The sequence below is a fragment of the Bos javanicus genome, chromosome 1 (genome assembly GCF_032452875.1).
Source record: "Bos javanicus breed banteng chromosome 1, ARS-OSU_banteng_1.0, whole genome shotgun sequence".
Taxonomy (NCBI): Eukaryota; Metazoa; Chordata; class Mammalia; order Artiodactyla; family Bovidae; genus Bos; species Bos javanicus.
This window is the reverse complement of record NC_083868.1, coordinates 67079603-67106664: the sequence shown is the minus strand read 5'-3', so window position 1 is coordinate 67106664 and position 27062 is coordinate 67079603. Positions and strand designations below refer to the sequence as shown.

The following is a 27062-nucleotide window of genomic DNA, read 5'->3' as shown; positions in this document are numbered from 1 at the left end:
TTGAGAGTCCCTTGGACTGCAAGGAGATCCAACCAGTCTATCCTAAAGGAAATCAGTCCTGGGTGTTCATTGGAAGGACTGATGCTGAAGCTGAAACTCCAGTATTTTGGCCACCTGATGTGAAGAGCTGACTCATTTGAAAGGACCCTGATGTTGGGAAAGACTGAAAGCAGGAGGAGAAGGGGACAACAGAGGATGAGATGGTTAGATGGCATCACTGACTCAATGGACATGAGTTTGGGTGAACTCCAGGAGTTGGTGATGGACAGGGAGGCCTGGCATGCTGCGGTTCATGGGGTCGCAAAGAGTTGGACACGACTGAGCAACTGAACTGAACTGAAAGTTGTAAAATATAGACAAGTCATTTCTTTAAGAAAATTTATTTGTAGGTCTAGAGTGGAAATAGGGAAGCTCATACACCACATTCTTTTTAGTAAGGCCTATTGCTGCAGCATTATTTCTAGGTCTTCAAAATCCAACCAACGATATATCTGCTACTCTGTTTTGGCCTTCACAGCAGCTTCTTCTCTCAGACGAGCTTTCTTTTCTAGGTTCAAGCTTGTTAAAGTCTCATTTCTTCTGGCAGCCTAAAGTGAAACAAATGTGAACAAGTGATTATTTATGCCGGTTCGGGGAGGATGTCATTACCTGACGTGGCAAGTACAGGCATGGTGGAATGGTTCACTGCTTGTGCGCCAGGCACAGCAGCCCTCTCCATGTGCCTTCTGCCTCCTCTAATGCTCCCAGTATGGCAGTCCATCCATTCACGCACAAGAGAAATGCCACACCTCTGCCTTCTCTTCCTTTCTGGCCTCTCTCTTTAAATCTTCTAGCCTCTCTTCTCCCTTTATAATATATTCCCTTGTCTTTCTCTTTTCCTCTCTTTAGCATTAAACACCTTTTTGTTTGCATTTCTACCCCCTTTCTTCCTCCTCTCACTTTTCCTTGTTGCTACCATTTCTCCATCCCCAACTCATGTGTATACTTTCACACCCTTCTAGTTCCGTATTCCTTTTACCACAAACATTCAGCTTTGGGGATCCCAGATTTCACCAAGTACTACCCTTGATGACTCCCAGCAGTGTCTACCTTGGCACTCCATCCTCTGAGAGTGAAGAGCAGTGGAGGAGATGCAACCTTCTTCCCTTGCTTCCCTCCCTCTGACTTGTTTAATCTCTGAAGCTTACATAAACAGTCTAGTTTCAAATTTTCATATCAAATGAGTGAAACCAGCACCCTATAAGGTGGTGGTTTTCTTCAGAATTAAGTATGGAGAGGGGCGCAGAATCAGAATGGTTAGATGATGAAGAGGACAAAACACAAGGGCTAATTTCTCTCTTCTAAATCACAGTAAGTTCAGAAGTTAGTCATTACAGTAGCATTTACCAGCTTTTCAGAAACGGACAGTTCCATAAAAGAGAAATAATATTTTTGGTATAGGACAGGAGAGGAGCTCTTTATACAGTGCATACCCTTTCATGAGGCTGGGGGGATCCCAGGGAGTGATCTGTTTCTGGAATATTTAAACTCAGCTAGCATCAAGTAGACAAAAGCAATGCAGATTTCTCAGAATTCTTAGAATCCCTATATCCTGTTTTATATGCTTCTGTAGGTTCAGTCTGAGCGCATGAAAAGTCAAAGAGGGAGGCAGGAAAAAATACTGAAGTAGGGTAGGAACACAGTTGTCAAAAGAACTTCACCCAGGCCTCCACACTTGCCCTTCATGCTGTCATAATATCAGCCTAAATGGTTGGTATTTTCTATTCCAAGACTCTCAAGCGAATCAGAAGTTCACTTTTACTCTGGACTCTGCGCATAAGGAAGTCAGTTATCACTGGGTTTGCAGAACCTTTGTAGATTCTTGACAATAGATATAAGACATTTCTTTCCATGTGGAAGCTGTGATATATAGAATTAGACATGGGATTTAAATAATGGCTTGGCCAGTACTGCTGCATAGAAAAATATCTGTATTTTAATCACAAGATAGTTGTCGGCACACTTGGCTCTACCTTTTTGTCTTACCACTTACTAGCTATGTGACATTGGAAAAAGTAACGTCTCTAAGTTTTGGTTCTTCTTTTACAAAACATGGATAAGAGAACTGACCTCTTAGGTTCTCACGATTACTGTGGTGATTAGTAAGCTGAACAATGTGCTGTGCTCAGATGCCTCAGTTGTGTCAGACTCTGTGCAACCCGATGGACTATAGCCTGCCAGGCTCCTCTGTCCATGGGATTCTCCAGGCAAGAATCCTGGAGTGGGTTGCCGTTTCCAACTCCAGGGGATCATCCCAGCCCAGGGATCGAACCCGGATCTCCTTCACTGGCAGGGGGATTCTTAACCACTAAGCCCAAGTTTAACAATACCCGTGAGCACTCAGTAAGTGGGAATACTTTTCCTGTCACCTCAATTAGGTCAAGATTCAAACTGTGGCTCTGCTATTAGGGAGATGTGTGTGAACTTGGGTAAGTTACTAAGCTTTCTATGCTATGTTTCCTCATTTATAAATGAGGTCCTAATAATAGTATCTACCTTGCAGCATTGTTGTAAGATTTAACTGAGACAACAACAAGGTACCTGGAAGACGGTAAGACAGTTATTAATAATGACTGGATTTGTGGACCTGAATGCCTGTGTACTGCTTAGGAGCTTAGACAGATGGCCTAGTTGGAACATCCAAGTAGAGAACAGTGCTAAGAACACTTACCAAGACTAAGGCAGAGTGAGGATCAGTAAGTCCACGCACTGTGAGTGCTTTACAGACAAACAAGGAAATAGTATATATGCCAGTGTCACACATCTTGTTTCACATTCCTTATGACACCTGTGGCAACTAAACCCTTCTAACTATTTTAGTTCTTCAGCATGCCAAAGTTAGGATTTGCTATTTACCTCCAGGCATGATAATCTCAGGTGTGGTCCTACCATATTTTATTTTGTTTCTTATCATTTCCTGTATAGGAAGTGACTTCCTCATCACAGACAATAAAGAGTTAACCCCTGGTTTCCTCTAGGTCTTTTGTGGAAAATACATAAAGATAGAGGGGAGGTCCACTCTTACCTTCTTGCCCTCTATAACCATCAATACGCATCCTGCCACTGTCAAGGCAATCATTACATAGCTGATCTTCACCCGGACCTTGTTCTTTGCAGCATCGAGCATCTCAAACCTAGCAATGCAGTGAGATCATGAGAGACAGTTAAAGTTTCTGAGTTGCCAGAGGATATAAACCTCTGTGTCCCACAAATCAGGAGTGGAGTGGTGCCCATAAATATAAAAAAAGGAGGTGAGACCCAAAGATCTTGTAGGACTTTGGGGAAGTCTCCCCCAAAGACCTATGAGATCTTTGTGGGAGATGGAGCATTTTCACAATTCACTTTATATTTTTATATAAATCATGATAAAGGGCTGGAGATGAAGATAGTGGGACTGAGGACTTCCAGCTACATACTATGCCAATGATGGGAAAGAATTTAGAGGATCAATTTATCCAAAAGTATATGAAGATCTTCACAGTTTAATAAACCTTGCTTGGACATCAGGAACCAGCTGCACTAGCTTTGGCACTGCAGCTAAATATCAGTTGGATCCTATTGCTTCAGTTTATGCAAAAGTCAACAACTATAGTTTAATTGGAATAGGCTACACTCAGACTTTGAGGCCTGGTATGAAGCCTCCATTGTCTGCTCTGGTAGATGGGAAGAGTATAATGCTGGAGGTCACAAACCTGGGCTTGTTCTGGAGCTGGAGGATGAGAGAAACCTCCAGAAATGGGTATCAGAAGATCTGACTTTAATATATTTGCAGTGTGACCAACAGGAGCCCCATATACCCAAGGTGATCAAAACAAAGGATGATCTAAATAAGAGCTGTATTTTAAATATTTAGATAGTTACTTATTAGTTGGTTTCTAGTTGAAAGGGTTATCTATCTAGTTACCAATGCTGCAGTTGTGCAGTCACCTATACACTGCTATGCTATGCTAAGTCTCTTCAGTCATGTCCAACTCTTTGTGACCCTATGGACTACAGCCCACCAGGCTCCTCTGTCCGTGGGATTCTCCAGGCAAGAATATAGAGTAGGTTGCATGCCCTCCTTCAAAGGATCCTTGCAACCCAGGGATCAAACCCATGTCTCTTGCATCTCCTGCACTGGCATATGGGTTCTTTACCACCAGCACCACCTGGGAAGCCCATACATTACTTCAATGCATTTAACTGTTAGAGGTGCTATCTGCCAACAATAAAACACACTTTTATGAAAACTGAAAAAAAAAAAACACCCAAAACCAAGAAAAATCTCAAACAGCCTAACCAACCACCTAAAAGAACTAGAATATGAAGAACAAACAAAACCATAGCAGAAGAAAGTAAAGATCAGCAAGGAAATAAAATAGAGTTTAAGAAAGACATTGAAAAAAATCATTAAAACCAAGAGCTCATTTTTTGAAAGGATTAAAAAAAAAAATCAAAAAACTTCTGGCTAGGGTAAACAAGAGAAAGGATCCAAATAAGAAAAATAAGAAATAAAAGGATAAATAATAACCAGTGCCACAGAAATACAAAAAAAAAAAAAAAAAAAAACCCAACCATTAAGAGTATACTTTAAACAATATATGCCAACAAACTGGATAACCTAGAAGAAATAGACAAGTTCCTAGAAACATACAGCCCAAAAATGAATCAAGCAGAAATAACTAATCTGAACATACTGATCACTGGAATTGAAATAGAATATGTAGTACTAATAAAACAAAACTCTCTTCAAACAAAAGTCCAGGACCAGATGGCTTCACTGGAGAATTCTACCAAACACAGAACTCACAATGATCTCTCTCAAATTACTCCAAAACATTAAAGAGGGGGGTACGCTCCCAAAGTCATCCCATGAAGCCACCATCACCCTCATACCAGAATCAGACATATAAAAAGAAAACTACAGGCCAATATCTTTGATAACTATAGGTGTAAAAATACTCAACAAAATATTAGGAAACTGGATCCAACAACACATAAAAAGGATCACACACCATGATCAAGTCGGATTCATCCAGGGTCGCAAGGATGGTTCAACATATGCAAATCAATGTGATACACCACGTTAACGAAAGACAAAAACCATGTGATCATTTCAACAGATATAGAAAAAGCATTTGATAAAATTCAGTATTAATTCATGTTAAAAAACTCTCACCAAAGTAGGTACAGAGGAAATATTTAAAAATAATAAAAATGCTTAATAAAAGCATTTATGACAAATCCATAGTCAACCAAATACTCAACAGTGAACAGCTAAAAGTCTTCCCACTAAATTCTAGAACAAGTCAAGGACATTTGACTCACCACTTCTATTTATCATAGTGCAGTCTTGGATTGGAAGAATTAATACTGTTAAAATGGTCATACTACCCAAAGCAGTCTACAGATTTAATGTGATTCCTATCAAACTATGCATGCTATTTTTCACAGAATTAGAACAAATAATCCTAAAATTTATATAGAGCCACAAAAGACCCAGAATTGCCAAAGCAATCCTGAAGAGAAAGAACAAAGCTAGGGGCATAACACACCCAGACTTCAGACAATACTACAAAGCTACAGTAATCAAAACAGCATGGTATTGGCACAAAAACAGACATGCAAATCTGTGGAACAGAACATACAAACCCACACACCTATAATCAATTAATCTTGGACAAAGAAGGCAAGAATATACAATGGAGAAAAGTCTATTCAGTAAGTGGTTTGGGAAAGCTAGACAGCCTTATGTACATCAGTGAAGTCAAAACACGCCCTCACACCATACACAAAAATAAACAAACTCAAAATGGCTTAAAGACCTAAATATAAGACATGACACCATAAAACCCCTAGAAGAGAACACAGGCAAAATATTCTTTGACATAAATCTTACCAATGTCTTCTTAGGTCAGTCTCCCAAGGCAAAAGAAAGAAAAGCAAAAACAAATTGGACTGAATTAAATTTATAAGCTTTTGCACAGTAAAGGAAACCACACACAAAACAGAAAAAAAAAAAAAAACAAAACACCCACAGAATGGGAGAAAATATTCACAACTGATGTGATCAACAAAGGCTTACTTTCCCAAATATACAAACAGCACATACAGCTCAATATCTTAAAAACCAACCAATCAAATATGGGCAGAAGACCTAAGTAGAAACTTCTAAAAGAAACCATCAGGCACAGAAAAACACATCAAGAATCATCAAGAAAACCACAATGAGGTATCACTTCAAGCCTGTCAGCATGGCTGACATCAAAAAGACCACAAGTAACAAATGTTGGCAAGAATCATCAAGAAAACCACAATGAGGTATCACTTCAAGCCTGTCAGCATGGCTGACATCAAAAAGACCACAAGTAACAAATGTTGGCAAGGATGCAGAGAAACAGGAAGCCCTCATGCACTGTTGGTGGGAATGAAAACTGATACAGCCACTAGGGAGAACCATATAGAGGGTCCTTTAAAAACCAAAAATAAAGTTACTATATGATCTGGCAATCTCACTCCTAAGCATATATCCAGAAGAGACAAAAACTCTAAAAGATACATGCACCCCAGTGTTCACGGCAGCATTTACAACAGCCAAGACATGGATGACACAGTCACACACACACACCTATACACATACATAGACACACACGCACACACATAAAATGGAATATTACACAGCTGAAAAAGATAATGGAAGTTGCCATTTGGAGTAACATGAATGGACCTAGAGGTTATCATACTAAGTGAAGTCAGACAGAGGAAGACAAATATCGTATGGTATCACTTAGATGTGGAATATAAAATATGAAATGAACTTACTTACAAAACAGAAATAGATTCACAGACACAGGAAATAATCTTATGGTTACCAAAGAGAATGGAGGGGGAGGGATAAATTCAGTTTGGGATTAACAGATACACACATATATTAGATAAACAACAAGGATCTACTATGTAGCATAGGGAACTATATTCAATCTCTTGTAACATAATAGAAAATAATCTGAAAAAGTATGTATTATGTATAACTGAATCACTTTGCTGTAAACTAAAACACCACACTTAAATCAGCTATACTTGAACTTTAAAAAAAAAACACAGTAAGACTGCACAAATTTAAAGTAGGAAAAATAAGGGGAAAAAAAGTATGAAGATGAAAAATCGAGCCTGGAACAAGGCAAAATAAAGAAAAAAAAGCCAAAAAAGGGCAAGACATGGTAATCTACACTTGCCATGGTGGGCCCAGTTTTGGCTCTGTAGATTCACTTTAGCAGCCAGTGCTAAAATGAACCAGTATCTATTTCTCCTTGAGGTTCTTAAGAAAATACTATATGATATAATGACATTCTGAATAATATCCTGACAATGTGCTGTGCTGTGCTTAGTCACTCAGTCGTTTCTGACTCTCTGAGACCCCATGGACTGTAGCCCACCAGGCTCCTCTGTCCATGGGGATTCTTCAGGCAAGAATACTGGAGTGGGCTGCCTCCTCCAGGGAATCTTCCCAACCCAGGGATCAAACCCAGGTCTCCTGCATTGCAGGTGGATTTTTTTTACCATCTGAGCCACACTGCAATGAGCTTCATAAGGTTCAACACAAAGCACAATTCAGAAAGAAAACAAACACGGGAGAGGTAAACAATGTGCTCTTTATACCCAGCTTTTGCTCTCTGCCTTGAACCAGGAAGAGATTTCAGGATACCTGGCACAGCAGAAAGATCCTTTAGGCAATGCTCCCGTAACATTTATCTTTTAACTAATGTTTTGGTAAAACTGAGTGACAATGAACTTGAGATTGTGCTCTTTGTCAAGTGCCTCCTATAACTGGTCTGCTGAATACAGACCTATGTACCTTGACAGAAAGTTTTGGGTTGGATTACCATTCTTATGTGAAAGCTAAACGGCCTAACAGGGAAGAATCTAAACAGAAGGCTGCTTCATCTTGGTGATTCTGCAGGTAGGCAGTGGGTCCCAGTTCTACTACCTGAGTGTTTGATGAGCATCAGGGCAGGGTATGTAGAGTCCTAATGGGCTCAGGATAGAGAACTAGCCTACTCAGTAGTATGTAGGGAGTGATTATATCTAGATGAATGAATTTGAGTGCTAACTTTTTTTCCCTCCTTATATTACTTTTGAAACTAGAGAGAGGAAAGTACTTCAAAAATGCATGGAAGGAGGCACAGGGTCCAGGGTGTTGCAGATGGTAGGAGAAGAACCCTGAAAGCATATATACACTGATGTAAGAGCTTGGATCCAGTGAGGGAGCAATGTGGATGGAGTCCTCTAGGCACTGAAGGTGGGCCTGCAGGGTGGGAGGAACCAGGGACAACTGCTAAGAACACTGAATTGCTCTATTAAGAGCATCTGAGATCCCACCAACCACAACTACTCAAGTTGACAAATGTTTTATGTGAACTGGTATTTCCAACTGAAGTGTTGTAATCCTCAGGAAAAGTGATGTACTTTCCATTTGAGGGGACATAAAAAAATAAAATGCATTTAAATAAGGCCACAAGGTTGCCCTCCATTCTACAGGGAGCAATAAGAACCAGTATGTTAAGCAGTGCCTGTTCAGAATTACCAGCACAAGGATAAACGGTGGCCCAGGCCCAGAGAAGAGACTGCTAGGGTGACTCGTGAGATCGTGCTTTGGGCTTGATGGTGTCCTGAGACCACCTACAAGTCAGACTATAGCAGGTTTTCCTTAGTAAAGTGTATAAAGCACCTATTAGGGCCATGAGTACATACCAGCCTGATTTCTGCTGGGATATGCAAGAAGAAATTACAGTAGAGATAAGAATTTGAAGTCATACTTATTTCCAGAATGCTCTCCCAGAAGAATACAACTGTCACTTGAGCTAAGAAGGACCAAGGCTCTCCTCCTGAAATAATTCTAGTGAATATAATGTGTTATTTAATTTGACAGGCAAAAAGAGAAGGGCGCTGTTAAAGTTGTTGTAAACAGAAAGCAAAACCTACTTATCTTCCTAGAAAAAGATACCCTGAATGAACCCAGAACTTCTTCAATCATGACTTGATTCAGAAGCCAGAAGGCTCCAGAACAATTCCTTACTGGAAGAGAATGAATGTCCAGGAGCTTTGTTCCAAGTACCTGTCTCTGAAGAGGATGATGTCCCATGGGGAGACTGCAACTATTTCTTAGAATCTCTTTTGGCCAAGATGCAAACCATGAGGCAAGAGCAGTGGTTCTCAACTTGGAATGATTCCCAGGTCTGAAATGAACTCTGGGGCTCCTGGGTTGTGTAGCCAGACTCCAGGAATCAGCTCTGCCTACCAGTAGTCTGGTACTAATCCCAGGATCTGCTTCACCTGCCTCTGGGTGGGCAACAGGCTCAGATTCATCAGGACCCTATCACTGGCCAGCAGTGGGCCACCACTAGTGCCAGGGCTCCCCAGGGATCTGCAATCATGTACATACAAATACAATTGGTGACTCAGATAAAAAGAGGCAGCAGAGGCATATGTTCTAGGAGAAGGAATAAGATAAAACCCTAGAAGATGAACTAAGTGGAGATAGCCTACCTACATGAGAAAGACCTCAGAGTAATGATCATAAAGATGAGCAAAGAACTTGGAAGAAGAATGGGTGCACAGAACGAGAAGTTAGAAGTTTTTAAACGAGAAAACACAAAGAATAACCAGATGTGAAAAATACGGTAGCTGAAATGCAAACTACAGTAGAAGGAATCAACAGTAGACTAAATGATACAGAAAAATGGATCACTGAGCTGGGAGACAGAATAGTGAAAACCACTGCCACTGAGCAGAAAAAAATGAAAAGAAATAAGGACAGTTTAAGAGACCTCTGGGTCAACATCAAGCCCATTAAATTCACATTATAGGGGTCCCAGAAGGAGAAGAGCAAGAAAGTGTTTCAGAAATAATTGAAGAGATAATAGCTGAAAACTTTACTATCCTGAGAAATGAAAGTCATCCAAGTCCAGGAAGCACAGAATCTCATACAGGATTAACCCAAAGAGGAACACAACAAGAATACTGTAATCAAAAATCAAAATGACAAAAATTAAAGATAAACAGAGAATACTAAGAGCAGCAAGAGAAAAGTAACAAATTACATAGAAGACATTCCCACAAGGCTATCAGCTGATTTTCTAGTAGACTCTGCAGGCCAGATGGAAGTGACACAAAATATTTAAAGGAATGAAAGAGAAAAGCCTACAACCAGGAATAGTCTACCCAGCAAGGTTCTTATTCAGACTTGATGAAGAAATCAAAAACTTTACAGACAAGCAAAATCTAAGAGAATTCAGCACCACCAAAGTGGCCTTAACAAGAAATGTTAAACGAACATCTCTAGGCAAAAAAGAAAAGGCCACAGTTACGAAAAAGAAAATTATGGAATGAAAGAGCTCACTGGCAAAGGTAAAGTTAGGAAATCATTCACATACAAAGTTAGTAAAGGTAGGAAATTATACATATACAAAGATAGTAGGGAGATTAAGAGAGACAAGTAGTAAAGATCATCTGTATCTACAGTAAGCAGTTAAGGGATACACAAAACAATCAGATGTAAAATATGGGCTTCCCAGGTGGCACAATGTAAAGAGTCTACCTGCCACGCAGGAAACGCAAGAGACGTGGGTTTGATTCCTGGGTCAGGAAGACCTCCTGGAGAAGGAAATGGAAACCCACTCCAGTATTCTTGCCTGGAGAATTCCAAGGACAGAGAAGCCTGTTGGGTTACAGTCCATGAGGTTGCAAAGAGTCAGACATGACTGAGCTACTGAGCATGCACACATACACACACATGAGATCAAAAACAGTAGTCATTAGGAGAGGAATGTACAAACTCAGGTGTTTTTTTAAAATGTATTTGAAACTAAGAGATGAGCTCCTTAAAACAATCACATATATACACAGACTGTTACATGAAAACCTCACGGTAACTGCAAACCAAAACTCTATAATAAATATACACACAACAAAGAAAAAGGAATACAAAATACACTAATTACACTCATATTAGAAGAGATTAGAACAAAAGAAGAAAGAAAAAAAGACCCACAAAACAAATCCATACTACACATAAAAAACAAACAATAAAGGCTTGTTGTAGAGCATCAGTTCAGTTCAGTTGCTCAGTTGTGTCCGACTCTTTGCAACCCCATGAATCGCAGCACGCCAGGCCTCCCTGTCCATCACCAACTCCTGGAGTTCACTCAAACTCACATCCATGGAGTTGGTGATGCCATCCAGCCATCTCATCCTCTGTCGTCCCCTTCTCCTCCTGCCCCCAATCCCTCCCAGCATCAGGGTCTTTTCCAATGAGTCAACTCTTTGCATGAGGTGGCCAAAGTATTCGAGTTTCAGCCTCAGCATCAGTCCTTCCAATGAACACCCAGGACTGATCTCCTTTAGGATGGACTGGTTGGACCTCCTTGCAGTCCAAGGGACTCTCAAGGGCCTTTTCCAACACCACAGTTCAAAAGCATCAATTCTTTGGTGCTCAGCTTTCTTCACAGTCCAACTCTCACATCCATACATGACCACTGGAAAAACCATAGCCTTGACTAGATGGACCTTTGTTGGCAAAGTAATGTCTCTGCTTTTGAATATGCTATCTAGGTTGGTCATAACTTTTCCTCTAAGGAGTAAGCGTCTTTTAATTTCATGGTTGCAATCACCATCTGCAGTGATTTTGGAGCCCCCAAAAATAAAGTCTGACACTGTTTCCACTGATCCACTGTTTCCCCATCTATTTGCCATGAAGTGATGGGACCACAGGCCATGATCTTAGTTTTCTGAATGTTGAGCTTTAAGCCAACTTTTTCACTCTCCTCTTTCACTTTCATCAAGAGGTTCTTTAGTTCTTCACTTGCTGCCATAAGGGTGGTATCATCTGCATATCTGAGGTTATTGATATTTCTCCCAGCAATCTTGATTCCAGCTTGTGCTTCTTCCAGCCCAGCATTTCTCATGATGTACTCTGGATAGAAGTTAAATAAGCAGGGTGACAATATACAGCCTTGATGTACTCCTTTTCCTCTTTGGAACCAGTCTGTTGTTCCATGTCCAGTTCTAACTGTTGCTTCCTGACCTGCATACAGGTTTCTCAAGAGGCAGGTCAGGTGGTCTGATATTCCCATCTCTTGAAGAATTTTCCACAGTTTATTGTGATCCACACAGTAAAGGCTTTGGCATAGTCAATAAAGCAGAAAGAGATGTTTTTCTGGAACTCTCTTGCTTTTTCCATGATGCAGCAGATGTTGGCAATTTGATCTCTGGTTCCTCTGCCTTTTCTAAAACCAGCTTGAACATCTGCAAGTTTGCAGTTCACGTACTGCTGAAGCCTGGCTTGGAGAATTTTGAGCATTACTTTACTAGCGTGTGAGATGAGGGCAATTGTGCAGTACTTTGAGCATTCTTTGGCATTGCCTTTCTTTGGGACTGGAAAGAAAACTGACCTTTTCGAGTCCTGTGGCCACTGCTGAGTTTTCCAAATTTGCTGGCATATTGAGTGCAGCACTTTCACAGCATCATCTTTCAGGATTTGAAATAGGTCAACTGGAATGCCATCACCTCCACTAGCTTTGTTCCTAGTGATACTTTCTAAGGCCCACTTGACTTCACATTCTAGGATGTCTGGCTCTAGGTGAGTGATCACACCATCATGATTATCTGGGTCATGAAGCTCTTTGTACAGTTCTTCTGTGTATTCTTGCCACCTCTTCTTAATATCTTCTGCTTCTGTTAGGTCCATATAATTTCTGTCCTTTATTGAGCCCATCTTTGCATGAAATGTTCCCTTGGTATCTCTAATTTTCTTGAAGAGATCTCTAGTCTTTCTCATTCTGTTGTTTTCCTCTATTTCTTTGCATTGATCGCTGAGGAAGGCTTTCTTATCTCTCCTTGCTATTCTTTGGAACTCTGCATTCAAATGGGAATATCTTTCCTTTTCTCCTTTGTTTTTCACTTCTCTTTTTTTCACAGCTATTTGGAAGACCTCCCCCAGCCATTTTGCTTTTTTGCATTTCTTTCCCACGGGGATGGTCTTGATCCCTATCTCCTGTACAATGTCACGAACCTCCATACATAGTTCATCAGGCAGTCTGTCTATCATAAGGAACTATATTCAATATCTTATAATAACTTATAATGGAAAATAATAGATGTGTGTGTGTGTGTATATATATATATATATATATATATAAAACTGAATAACTCTGCTGTATACCTGAAACACTGTAAATTAGATATATGTCAATAAAAAATCTAAAACATTGACAAAAAAGCAGTGAGTATATACATATACATGATTACGTTAAATGTAAATGAACTAAATGCTCCAACCAAAAAATACAGACTGAATGGAAGAAAAACAAGACCCATATATATGCTGCCTAAAGAGACTCATTTCAGATCTAGGGACACATACAGATTGAAAGTGAGAGGATGAAAAAAGGTATTTCATGCATGTGAGTATTGCTACCTAAAGTAGCAATACTCATATCAATCAGACAAAATAGACTTTAAAATACTGTTACAAGTGAAAAAGAGAGACAGTATAATGATCAAGTGATCAATCCAAGAAAACATAACCATTTTAAATATATCTGCACCCAACACAGGAGCTCCTCAATATGTAAGGTAAAAATTAACCGACATAAAAGGAGAAATTGAGAGTAAGACAATATTAGTATGGGACTTTAATATCCCATTTATATCCAGACAGAAAATCAATAAGGAAACACAGACCTTGATAACACATTAGACTAAATGGACTTACTTGATACATTTAGAGTATTCCATATGAAAGCAGCAGAATACAATCTTTCCTTTTCTTTTTTTTTTTTTTGTCCTCTGAGGCATTTTATTTGTATGTATTACATCCCTAGAAAAAGAATCCAAGGATTTTCCCTCCTGTATGTTTTCGTCTTGCTTCTTCATGGTCCATGATGCCAGCTGAGGTTGTCAGTACAATGAAACCAAACTGACGGGATGGGAGCAGGTTATTCTGCCATTTTTCTAGATCTTTGAGTTGCACATCAAATCTAGGGCTGATCACTCCACAGTTACTTAGCCTGCCTGTGAGGTTCACAATAATTTTCCCAGCCCTGTGATCATCAATGATTTCAAATTCGCCAATGTAACTATGCTTCATCATCACTGTTAGAAACCTGACGATGACTTTGGAGCACAGCCTAATAAGGACCTGGCGTTTGCCTCTCTTTTCGGCATTGTTGATACTCTTGAGAGCATCAGCCAGGACATTCATACGCACCATTCTGGCGGCACGGAAAGATGGCGGAAAGAGAGAATACAATCTTTTCAAGTGCACATGGAACATTCTCCATGACAGGTCATATGCTGGGTCACAGAGCCAGTTTCAGTAAATTTAAGAAAACTGAAATCATATCAAGCATCTTTTCCAACCACTATGAGACTAAAAATCAACTATAAGAATAAACTGCAAAAAACACAGACACGTGGAGGCTAAGCAATATGCTACTAAACAACCAGTGGATCAGTGAAGAAACCAAACAGAAAATAAAAAAACCTAGAGACAAATGAAAACAAAACCACAACAATCCAAAACCTCTGGGATGCAGCAAAAACAGTTCTAAGAGGGAAGTTTTTAAACAATATAAGTTTGCCTCAGGAAATAAGAAAATCTCAAATAAACAAATTAACCTTACACCTAAAGCAACTAGAGAAAGAACAAACAAAACCAAAAGTTAGTAGAAGGAAAGAAATTATAAACGTCAGAGCAGAAATAAATTAAACAAAGACTAAAAAAACACAACAGCAAAGATCAATGAAACTAAAAGCTGGTTTTTTGAAAAGATAAACAAAACTGATAAACCTTTAGCCAGACTCATTAGGGAAAAAGAAAAAGTGAGAAGGCCTAAATCAATAAAATCAGAAATGAAAAGGGAGAAGTTACAGCCCACACCACAAAAACACAAAGGATCACAAGAGACTATTATGAAAAACCATATGCAAATAAAATGGGAACCTTGAAGAAATGGACAAATTCTTAGAAAGGTACAATCTCCCAAGACTGAACCAGGAAGAAATAAAATATATTAACAGACCAATAACTAGTATTGAAATTGAACTGTATTTTTAAAACTCCCAACAAATAAAAGTTTAGAACCAGATAGCTCCGTGGGTGAGTTGTAGCAAACATTTAGGGAAGAGTTAACACCTCTCCTGCTGGAACTATTCCAAAAAATTGCACAGGAAGGGATACTTCCTAACTCATTCTATGGGCTACCATCACCCTGATACCAAAACCAGACAAAGATACCAACAACACCAAAAAAATAACAGACCAGTATCATTGATGAACATAGATGCAAAAATCCTCAACAAAATACTAGAAAACCAAATCCAACAATAACTTAAAAGGCCCATACACCATGATCAAATGGGATTTATCCCAGGGATGCAAGGATTTTTCACCACCCACAAATCAATCAGTATGATACACTACATTAGCGAACTGAAGAACAAAAACTATACAATGATCTAAATAGATGCAGAAAAAGCTTTTGATAAAATGTAATATTGGTTATGGTAAAAACTCTCCAAAAAGTGGGCACAGAAAGAACATACCTCAAAACAGTAAAGGCCATATATAAAAAAGCCCACAGCTAACATTACACTAAACAGTGAAAAGCTGAAAGCATTCCCTCTAAGATCAGGAAAAAGACAAGAATGCCCACTCTTGCCACTTTTATTCAATACAGTTTTGGAAGTCCTAGCCATGGCAATCAAAGAAGAGAAAGAAATAAAAGGAATCCAAATTGGAAAGGAAGAAGTAAAACTGTCATTGTTTGCAGATGACATGATACCCATACACAGAAAATCCGAAGGATGCCACCAGGAAAACTACTAGAGTTCTTCAGTGAACTGGATAAAGCTGTAGGACCAAAATTAACATATGGAAATCTGTTGCATTTCTACATGCTAACAAAAAAAATATACAAAAAGAGAAATTAATTTAGTTACTTTCTATAGCTGGGAGAGAAAATCAAACCAGCTGACTTCAGAGTGACTGACAGCTCTTCACTAGGCACTACAGAAGAGCAACGACAATGCACTGATTTTCCAGCACTGTTTTTATTCCAGGTACTTGTCAAGAAGTAAACGTTTAGAAAAGTGGAAACTTTTAAATATGGCTGAAAGGTTTTAAATAGACTCAGAGGAACTGCTTTTCCTTTAAAATAAATTACTGAAAAATAAAAGCTGCTTACAACCCTAAATTCAGCACTCACGAGACAGTCTCTGGAATTTCATCTTCCTTTTTGAAGCGACCTGACCATATTAGAATCTTCTTCTCCCAATCCGTAGGCTTATGCAATGGCACTCTGTGGCTGTAAGTGTCTGAGAAAAACAAGAGAAAATATCTGATTTATATGAGATTGACTCCCAAATTTAGCAACAGAAAAATGCTATTTGTGCTTTTTAGCTATTCACTAAACAGAATTATTGAGAAATCTCAAGTTAATGAGAGCTTTATTTGAATGGAATTTCTTAGGTTGCTCATTTATTTCTTAAATGAAATTCAAAAATTTTCTAAGGACTGAGATGAAATAAAAGCGTTTTTTCCCCAATATAAGCCCCAGCTTATACTGAAAGCTGACAGAACACCATGAACAAAGATACAAAGGTGAGAAGGATGAACTAAGAAGGGAACAGCATGGGAGCCTGTTTGACTTAGGTAGAATTTTTAAGTCTGTAAGGTAAAATCAGATTATAAAAGAACCTGAATGGCAGGCTAAGGCTTTTAGACCTGACTCATGAACTATTGTACTTAGTTTAATCTGCACAGTGGCTGGAAAGAGAAAGGATAGGACAGAGTGGACAAGACCAAATAGGAGATTATAATACAAGCTATTACAATACAAGGGTGAGTTGTTATAGTCTCAACTAGAGTGGTAACAGTGGGAAGAGAGACAAAAAGTCAATCTGAAAGAATTTGGAGATTAACATAAAGACAGATTCATGAAGAACCTCAAACTTGGATGATTAAAACAAAAGCAGTATTGTTAACCAAAATAAGGCGACTGAAAACAACCAGTCAGGAGAGGAAAAAGTACTAATGCCATTTTAGATCTACTGGGTCTAAATTCACGCCATCTGGGTAAGTTTCATTAATGAATTGGGAGTGGAGACAACCACTGGTGCAAAGAAAGAGCCAGTGAGGATGACAGACGCAGAAGAGCAGGCGCTGAGCTTTGGTGCATGACCCAGAAAGGACAAAGAAGCAGCAGAGGAAAATGGAGCAGCGGAAACAGGCAGAACCACAGACTATAAAAGAGTCTTTCAAAGGAAGGGGAAGTCATTGAAGACGAGAAGCAGAAAAAGGGGATCACAGAATATCAGAGTTACAAAGGGCCTTGGAGATAATCTCATCTAACTTTCATGTACTGCTGACATCTCTCTTGCAGACAGACCATCTCCTTGACTACGTCACCTTTGTTTAAGCTGCACCTTTCACTTAATCAGAAGCCAACAGCAAGAGGAACAGAAAAGTCACTAGGGAAAAAAAATCCATAAAGAACCAAAGGCAAGCAAAGACATTCAGAAGCACAGAAATAGTATTGCTGTAAGGGAGAAGACTCTCGAGAGTCCCTTGGACTGCAAGGAGATCCAACCAGTCCATTCTGAAGGAAATCAGCCCTGGGATTTCTTCGAAGGAATGATGCTGGGGCTGAGGCTCCAGTACTTTGGCCACCTCATGCGAAGAGTTGATTCATTGGAAAAAGACTCTGATGCTGGGAGGGATTGGGGGCAGGAGGAGAAGGGGACGACAGAGGATGAGATGGCTGGATGGCATCACTGACTCGATGGACGTGAGTCTGAGTGAACTCCAGGAGTTGGTGATGGACAGTGAGGCCTGTTGTGCTGCAATTCATGGGGTCGCAAAGAGTCGGACACAACTGAGCGACTGAACTGAACTGAACTGAACTGAATCTTTTAGCACTTGGTATTTTCTCTATAGCTTATTTTTACTTTATGTACTACATGCTCATTAAAGACAATTCAGAAAGTACAGATGTAAAAAGAGAAAAAGATAAAAACCATGCTTAATTCTCCTCTCATAGTATGAGCACTATCTTTATTTTGGTATGTTTCCTAAATCTTATCACCATACATAGGTACATATATGTAATTTCTATATGTACCATTCTTGGGCTTACACACAATATAAAATTTTGTACCCTGTCTTGTTCATTAACATTATGACAAAAACTTTCCATGCCAGTATGTTGTATTTATAAGCACCATTTCCAACAGTTGCACAACTCATCAAGTAGATCTAATGTATAATTAATCATTCCCAGATTATTTAACATTTAGACTAATTTCTCATTTTCCTTTACATGTGTGTATAAATATATAGAGATACACATATATATACATATATGTAAACAAATGGGAACAGCTTTACAATCAAAGCTTTTTCCACATAAAGGGATTATTCCTTAGGATAGATCCCCAGAAGTGAAATACCAGGTCAAGGGGTATAAATACTTTTAACTTCTTAATAAATATTCTTTGAGAACAGTTCTTTTCCACCCACCAGTACCTATCTGGCCCTAGTGTAGGGCCCAGAAGAAGCAATTCCCATGAAGAAGCAATGAGCAAGTAGTTCCTGGGGCCATACAGTTTAAATATTATGCTTCTTCCTTCCAGTGCTGACAGTGACAGAACTTGGAGTTAGGGATAGGACTAAACATGGCTGAAGTTAACGTACAAGCCAGTGCATAGCCCTAAGTATATTATACCCAAATGTCATTTTTTGATTTGGTTCATCTTTGAGGCTGACCAATCCAATCCCAAAGAAATGCCAAAGAATGCTCAAACTACTGCACAATTGCACTCATCTCACATGCTAGGAAAGTAATGCTCAAAATTCTCCAAGCCAGGCTTCAGCAATATGTAAACCGTGAACTTCCAGATGTTCAAGCTGGTTTTAGAAAACGCAGAGGAACCAGAGATCAAATTGCCAACATCCGCTGCATCATGGAAAAAGCAAGAGAGTTCCAGAAAAACATCTCTTGCTGCTTTACTGACTATGCCAAAGCCTTTACTGTGTGGATCACAATAAACTGTGGAAAATTCTTCAAGAGATGGGAATACCAGACCACCTGACCTGCCTCTTGAGAAACCTGTATGCAGGTCAGGAAGCAACAGTTAGAACTGGACATGGAACAACACACTGGTTCCAAAGAGGAAAAGGAGTATGTCAAGGCTGTATATTGTCACCCTGCTTATTTAACTTCTATGCAGAGTACATCACAAGAAACGCTGGGCTGGAAGAAGCACAAGCTGGAATCAAGATTGCTAGGAGAAATATCAATAACCTCAGATATGCAGACGACACCACCCTTATGGAAGAAAGTGAAGAAGAATTAAAAAGCCTCTTGATGAAAGTGAAAGAGGAGAGTGAAAAAGTTGGCTTAAAGCTCAACATTCAGAAAACTAAGATCATAGCATGTGGTCCCATCACTTCATGGCAAATAGATGGGGAAACAGTGGAAACAGCGTCAGACTTTATTTTTGGGGGCTTCAAAATCACTGCAGATGGTGATTGCAGCCATGAAATTAAAAGACGCTTACTCCTTGGAAGGAAAGTTATGACCAACCTAGACAGCATATTCAAAAGCAGAGACATTACTTTGCCAACAAAGGTCCATCTAGTCAAGGCTATGGTTTTTCCATTGGTCATGTATGGATGTGAGAGTTGGACTGTGAAGAAAGCTGAGCGCCAAAGAATTGATGCTTTTGAACTGTGGTGTTGGAGAAGACTCTTGAGAGTCCCTTGGACTGCAAGGAGATCCAACCAGTCCATTCTGAAGGAGATCAGTCCTGGGTGTTCTTTGGAAGGACTGATGCTAAAGCTGAAACTCCAATACTTTGGCCACCTCATGCGAAGTGCTGACTCACTGGAAAAGACTCTGATGCTGGGAGGGATTGGGGGCGAGAGGAGAAGGGGACGACAGAGGATGAGATGGCTGGATGGCATCACCGACTTGATGGACATGAGTTTGAGTGAACTCTGGGAGTTGGTGATGGACAGGAAGACCTGGCGTGCTACAATTCATGGGGTTGCAAAGAGTTGGACACGACTGAGCGACTGAACTGAACTGAACTTAATATTTACTTTGGTGCATCTATCATCTACAGAAAGCTCTAGTCAAATCCTTGAGGTAAGAGATGAAAATGACAAACGGGAAAAATGAAGAAATCACTGCCACATGTAAGCACAACTATATTACGTACAATTTGGGAGGCCTGAACTACATGATAGGGACCCCTGTGACCACCTCTCTTAGGTCCTTTTGATTCCAGGTTGTTCTAGTCTTTGGGAGCTGCCTAGTCCATAACTGGAAAGACAAATAAAAACTTACGTTGGTCTGGAGGCTTTGGACTTTCCTGGGGTTTGCTGCAAAATCCATTTGTTCTCTTCAAATCAGAGTTTCTGGTAAGCCTTAAAGATGAGAAAGCATCTCTTTCACATGACCTAAAACAACTTCCTAGAAAAGAGAAAAAAAATGTTTCAGATAAAGGAAATTTGATATCTTACAATGAAAAATGCCTGCAAAATACATATTTCATTTATAAAAATTAACTCACTTAAAAAATTAATATCCTACTCTATGTAAGATACATGTACTATATTTAAAGCACTATACTTAGTGCTATCTTAAAATATGCATGTTTTGCTGGTTAGCAAATTAGGAATTTACAATATATTTTATTGGCTTTAAGTTTTATAAAAGTACTTCTCACATGTTTTATAACAATAATGATTCTGTTATGAATCATTAGTGTTAGTATAACCCTCAGTGTTAGCATGAACATTTTTAATCAATAATTAATCAGAATTCAAAGCAGAGACAGCCGGAAACAGTTCTGATGAGGGTAAAAGGGGATAATTCTGAGTATGGGGGTGGGGAGTCATACAAGAGGCTAGGGCTGATCCTCAGTCAAAGGATCATCACAAAAGAGTCCTAGGGCCCTAGGATGTGGAAGGGAGCACTACAGAAGAACGAAACAGAAAAGAAAGCTGGAAAGGCAGCAATAATAAATCTGATCAAGATCCTGATGCTCCATGATGCTCTGGGTGACAAAGAATGGGATACCCACCCAAGATTTGCCTTTAGTGTGACAAGAATGAGGCCTCACAGCTTTGTGCTTAAAACTTCACAGAATTCAAGCAGTTTTAAAAAGCTATTTGTTAATGGATAAACACTCTATACCTTTGAAGTTCCAGAAGCCTAACAGAGTGTCATTGTAGCTTCAGAGTTTGAAGCAGTAAGGGGAGGAAAGAGAGGAAAGAGCAGTAAAATGTGGTTACAGGACTGGACCTCCCAAAGTTGGTGAGAATCATAATTACCTTGCTTTTTCTTTCTCTTGCTATTAAGAAAATCTTTAAACATAGCAATCTTAAAAAAAAATCACTGTGGACTTCTCATGGACACGTTTATATTTGTGTAAAGATTTTTAAAAGAACACTTTTATTGATACATAATTTCACATTAAAAATTCATCCTTTTAAATGTGTAAAGCAAAGAATCACCTTCTGCTTCAATATTCTGCTAGATAGGAATTAATCAGAGAGAGAAGGGGGTAAAAGATGGAGGACGGAGTTAGCTTTGCTGTCCACTAATAACTGGACAGAAACTTCCTTAAATGCCTTTCACCAATAAGTTTGCCAGCTTTTGCTGAAGGGCTCTGTGTGCATTTAGGGGGCATGCTATGGGGGTGGGTATGGAAGAAGCTGTTTGCATTGTATTAGCTCTGAGTAAGGTTTTTTTAAAAAAAAAGGCATGCCCGCTAAGTGAGGGTTTCCACGGAACAGACAGACCAAACAGTAACAGTCCTCTGGGGGTAGGGGTTTGCAGAGCTCCAAATCCATTCTGCCTTTTTCAGTGTCTGCTATATTTTTAGAGCTACATGATTTCAAGGTATTGGTTTCAAAGTATTACTGTGAAGCCAAGAGGAGACAGGAATTAACATTCCATGGGCCTTGCTGTTCTTATCCTGACTAAGTCATTTTCTTGGACAAATGCTACACAGATTGTCACAAGCCTCTGGTTATTCCCTAGAGTTCTGAAAAAGTTGACTCTAAGACTATGGTCATATTTTCATTGCTTTTATACAGGGGTGAATTTTCAGAGGTCCTATTTTCAGAGTGAATTGTCAGATTCACTAACATACCTTAAGCTGGAACCTCTATTTGTATCAAGATTTGTGGTTGCCTGCAGTCTGATTTCTTTCACAAGAGGCAATTTCTTTCATTTATTTCAGTTTTCCAGGCAGCAGTCCCAGAAAGCTTTGCCTGGGTCTGAGTAACCACACTACCAGTGCCACCTAGTGACAGCACGTGTACACTGTAAGAAAAGTAGATAAATCATAATTGATCTTAGTTTGTTTCCACATTTTAAATGTAGATAATGTAGTATTTACTTCAACAAGGCTGGATTTCAAGTTTAAATGGAAAATACACATAAGCGCATTTGGCAAGATGCTTGAAACATGGCAGGTACTCTAAACATTAAGTTTGTTTCCTTAAACACTAATCTTCAAAACATTTCCAGAGCACTTCAATTTTATCCCTAAGATGGTCAGAATTTCTGACCAAGGTAGTTTTAAATTGTTATCAGGGCACGGATAAATTCCATGAATCTCTTCTAAAGTTCTTCATAGCTTTCAAGATTAAAACCAAAATATTTAATGCTGTGATCTCAAACTTCAGGATGCATCAGAACCACCCAAATGGCTCGGTAAAATGCCAATCATAAGCACACCTATCTCCAGTTTTAGAAACAGTTTTGGGTTGAATCTGCATTTTTAATAAGCTCTTCGGTGAAGCTTCTACTGCTGCTTTGAAACCGCACTTTGAGAACTACAGGGTTTTGCATTTTTTTTTTTTCAGTTCAGTTCAGTCAATCAGTCGTGTCAGACTCTTTGCGACCCCATGAATCACAGCACGCCAGGCCTCCCTGTCCATCACCAACTCCCGGAGTTCACTCAAACTCATGTCCATCGTGTCGGTGATACCATCCAGCCATCTCACACTCTGTCGTCCCCTTCTCCTCCTGCCCTTAATCCGTCCCAGCATCAGAGTCTTTTCCAATGAGTCAACTCTTCGCATCAGATAGCCAAAGTACTGGAGTTTCAGCTTCAGCATCATTCCCTCCAAAGAAATCCCAGGGCTGATCTCCTTCAGAATGGACTGGTTGGATCTCCTTGCAGTCCAAGCGACTCTCAAGAGTCTTCTCCAACACCACAGTTCAAAAGCATCAATTCTTCGGGGCTCAGCTTTCTTCACAGTCCAACTCTCACATCCATACATGACCAATGGAAAAACCATAGCCTTGACTAGATGGACCTTTGTTGGCAAAGTAATGTCTCTGCTTTTCAATATGCTATCTAGGTTGGTCATAACTTTCCTTCTAAGGAGTAAGCATCTTTTAATTTTATGGCTGCAATCATCATCTGCAGTGATTTTGGAGCCCCAAAAAATAAAGTCTGACGCTGTTTCCCCATCTATTTGCCATGAAGTGATGGGACCACATGCCATGATCTTCGTTTTCTGAACGTTGAGTTTTAGGCCAACATTTTCACTCTCCTCTTTCATCAAGAGGCTTTTTAGTTCTTCACTTTCTTCCATAAGAGTGGTATCATCTGCATATCTGAGGTTATTGATATTTCTCCCGGCAATCTTGATTCCAGCTTGTGCTTCTTCCAGCTCAGCGTTTCTCATGATGTACTCTGCATAGAAGTTAAATAAGCAGGGTGACAATATACAGCCTTGACATACTCCTTTTCCTCTTTGGAACCAGTCTGTTGTTCCATGTCCAGTTCTAACTATTGCTTCCTGACCTGCATACAGGTTTCTCAAGAGGCAGGTCAGGTGGTCTGGTATTCCCATCTCTTGAAAAATTTTCCACAGTTTATTGTGATCCACACAGTCAAAGGCTTTGGCATAGTCAATAAAGCAGAAAGAGATGTTTTTCTGGAACTCTCTTGCTTTTTCCATGATGCAGCGGATGTTGGCAATTTGATCTCTGGTTCCTCTGCCTTTTCTAAAACCAGCTTGAACATCTGCAAGTTTGCAGTTCACGTATTGCTGAAGCCTGCCTTGGAGAATTTTGAGCATTACTTTACTAGCGTGTGAGATGAGTGCAATTGTGCAGTAGTTTGAGCATTCTTTGGCATTGCCTTTCTTTGGGATTGGAAAGAAAACTGACCTTTTCCAGTCCTGTGGCCACTGCTGAGTTTTCCAACTGTGCTGGCATATTGAGTGCAGCACTTTCACAGCATCATCTTTCAGGATTTGAAAGAGCTCAACTGGAATTCTATCACCTCCACTAGCTTTGTTCCTAGTGATGCTTTCTAAGGCCCACTTGACTTCACACTCCAGGATGTCTGGCTCTAGGTGAGTGATCACACCATTGTGATTATCTGCATCGTGAATCTCTTTTTTGTACAGTTCTTCTGTGTATTCTTGCCATCTCTTCTTAATATCTCCTGCTTCTCTTAGGTCCATATCATTTCTGTCCTTTATTGAGCCCATCTTTGAATGAAATGTTCTCTTGGTATCTCTAATTTTCTTGAAGAGATCTCTAGTCTTTCCCATTCTGTTGTTTTCCTCTATTTCTTTGCATGATCGCTGAGGAAGGCTTTCTTATCTCTCCTTGCTATTCTTTGGAACTCTGCATTCAGATGCTTATATCTTTCCTTTTCTCCTTTGCTTTTCACTTCTCTTCTTTTCACAGCTATTTGTAAGGCCTCCTCAGATGGCCACTTTGCTTTTTTGCATTTCTTTTCCATGGGGATGGTCTTGATCCCTGTCTCCTGTACAATGTCATGAACCTCCAGCCATAGTTCATCAGGCACCCTATCAGATCTAGTCCCTTAAATTTTTTTTTTTAAACCATGGTAAAAAAACATATAACACAAAATTTACCATTTTAACCACTTTTAAGTGTACAGTGCTATGGCATTAAGTACTTCACATTGTTTTGCCACCATCATCACCATCCGGGGCTTCCCAGGTGGCTCAGTGGTAGAGAATTTGCCCTCCAGTGCAGGAGACAGGGGTTTGATCCCTGGGTCAGGAAGATCCACTGGAGGAGGAAATGGCAACCAACCCCAGTATTCTTGCCTGGGAAATCCCATGGGCAGAAGAGCCTGGCAGGCTGCAGTCCATGGGGGTCGCAGAGAGTTGGACATGACTGAGCACGCACACACCACCACCATCCATCTTCAGGACTTTTTCATCTTCCCCAGGGGACCACTAGTTTAATGTGACCCTTCCCACACCATCCTGTCCTATCCGCTTCTGGCAGGTACTGAGACAGAAAGGAACCAAGTTAACTGACAGCGAGCTCTACTGTCTAAAGAGGAAACAGAAAAAGAAATAATACTTATCTCCTTAGGTACCATCCATTCCCATCCCTCTTAATTAGAACAGAGGAAGTTTAGAAAAATAGAACAGTTTAGAAGAGTAAAAGACAAGTTGCCTCTTAGCTCAGTTCACTTCACTTCAGTTCAGTTGCTCAGTTGTGGCTGACTCTTTGCAACCCCATGAATTGTAGCACGCCAGGCCTCCCTGTCCATCACCAACTCCCGGAGTTCACTCAAACTCATGTCCATCGAGTTGGTGATGCCATCTAGCCATGTCATCCTCTGTTGTCCCTTTCTTCTCCTGCCCCCAACCCCTCCCAGCATCAGTCTTTTCCAATGAGTCAACTCTTCGCATGAGGTGGCCAAAGCATTGGAGTTTCAGCTTCAACATCAGTCCTTCCAATGAACACCCAGGACTGATCTCTTTTAGGATGGACTGGTTGGATCTCCTTGCAGTCCAAGGGATTCTCAAGAGTCTTCTCCAAAACCACAGTTCAAAAGCATCAATTCTTCGGAGCTCAGTTTTCTTTATAGTCCAACTCTCACATCCATACATGACTACTGGAAAAACCATAGCCTTGACTAGACAGACCTTTGTTGACAAAGTAATGTCTCTGCTTTTTAATATGCTGTCTAGGTTGGTTATAACTTTCCTTCCAAGGAGTGTCTTTTAATTTCATGGCTACAATCACCATCTGCAGTGATTTTGGAGCCCCCCAAAATAAAGTCAGTTCAGGTTAAAACAAAAATGTTACCATGTACACCTACTTACTGTCAGTCACACAAATGCACATTTGGAGACAGTTATTCATTCAACAAATAGTACTTGTCAGGTATTACTCTAGGCAATATAAAAAACAGATGAAAATTTATGCCAGATGAGCTTATATTCTACTGGAGGAAGGTGGGGGGGAAGTATATATATAGTTAGATAGTAAATGCCAGACAGAAAAATAAACAAAGGGGAAACAAAATGTTTGTGTGCTTAAAATGTGGTGTGTGTGTGAGAGAGAAAGATTTTAGATAGGGTAGTAAGAGAAGTTCTCTATGAGAATGGCATGAAGGAAGTCAGGGAGCTAGCATGCAGGTATCTAGTGGAAGGATACTCCAAACAGAAATAACAGTAAGTGCAAAGGCCCTAAAGTGGTTCCAGGGACACAGCGAGGCGGCCAGCATGGCCAGAACAGAGGAATAATGAAAAGAGAGCAGGACTTGAGGTTACAGACACACCTGGGATGGAAGAATAGGGACTTAAAGGCATGAGAGGTTTACCTAGATCAGAAAATATCTCCCAACCTTTTCTTACTACAACTTCACACTGGATGCCAGTAATTTTTCTCTCCCTAAGGTATAAATGGTATTAAAGCATAAGTAAACATAATATTATACATATTAGAAACAACAGACTATTGGAAAAAATAATTTAAAAACCTAGCATCACTTAAAAAAATATATGAAGTCTTGATGTGATTTTGGTACTTATTCTGCAACTACAATAAAATTGAAGCATAAAAGTTTTACTATCATTATTAAGACTACTTTTCTTTCTCAAAGAGATAAGAATTTATTGCCCCAGACATCCAAGCCAAAAATTTTCCATCCTCTGGTGGAACCCAATTAAAAACAAA

At 39.8% G+C, this 27062-nt stretch overlaps 2 protein-coding genes across 2 annotated transcripts in view; both read right to left on the bottom strand.

Moving 5' to 3' along the window:
* Window positions 1-364: 364 nt before the first annotated feature.
* The window catches only part of FAM162A (family with sequence similarity 162 member A), a 40827-nt gene continuing 14129 nt past the window's right edge, over window positions 365-27062 (bottom strand). The window contains exons 2-5 of the mRNA XM_061405918.1: window positions 20427-20552; window positions 16284-16392; window positions 3065-3173; window positions 365-587 (exon numbers count right to left, since the gene is read on the bottom strand). Of these exons, the coding sequence (XP_061261902.1) occupies window positions 495-587; window positions 3065-3173; window positions 16284-16392; window positions 20427-20552 (437 nt within the window). The 3' untranslated portion in view covers window positions 365-494. The remainder of the gene's footprint in view (window positions 588-3064; window positions 3174-16283; window positions 16393-20426; window positions 20553-27062) is intronic.
* LOC133241067 (small ribosomal subunit protein uS8-like) lies at window positions 13868-15077 on the bottom strand. Its single transcript, XM_061406170.1, has one exon. The coding sequence runs from the start codon at window positions 14348-14350 to the stop codon at window positions 13895-13897; it is 456 nt and encodes a 151-aa protein (XP_061262154.1). The 5' UTR covers window positions 14351-15077; the 3' UTR covers window positions 13868-13894.

What these genes read in the sequence shown, in the direction of transcription:
- LOC133241067 (XM_061406170.1), bottom strand. Translation starts at nt 14,350, where the DNA reads ATGTTCCATGTGCACTTGAAAAGATTGTATTCTCTCTTTCCGCCATCT.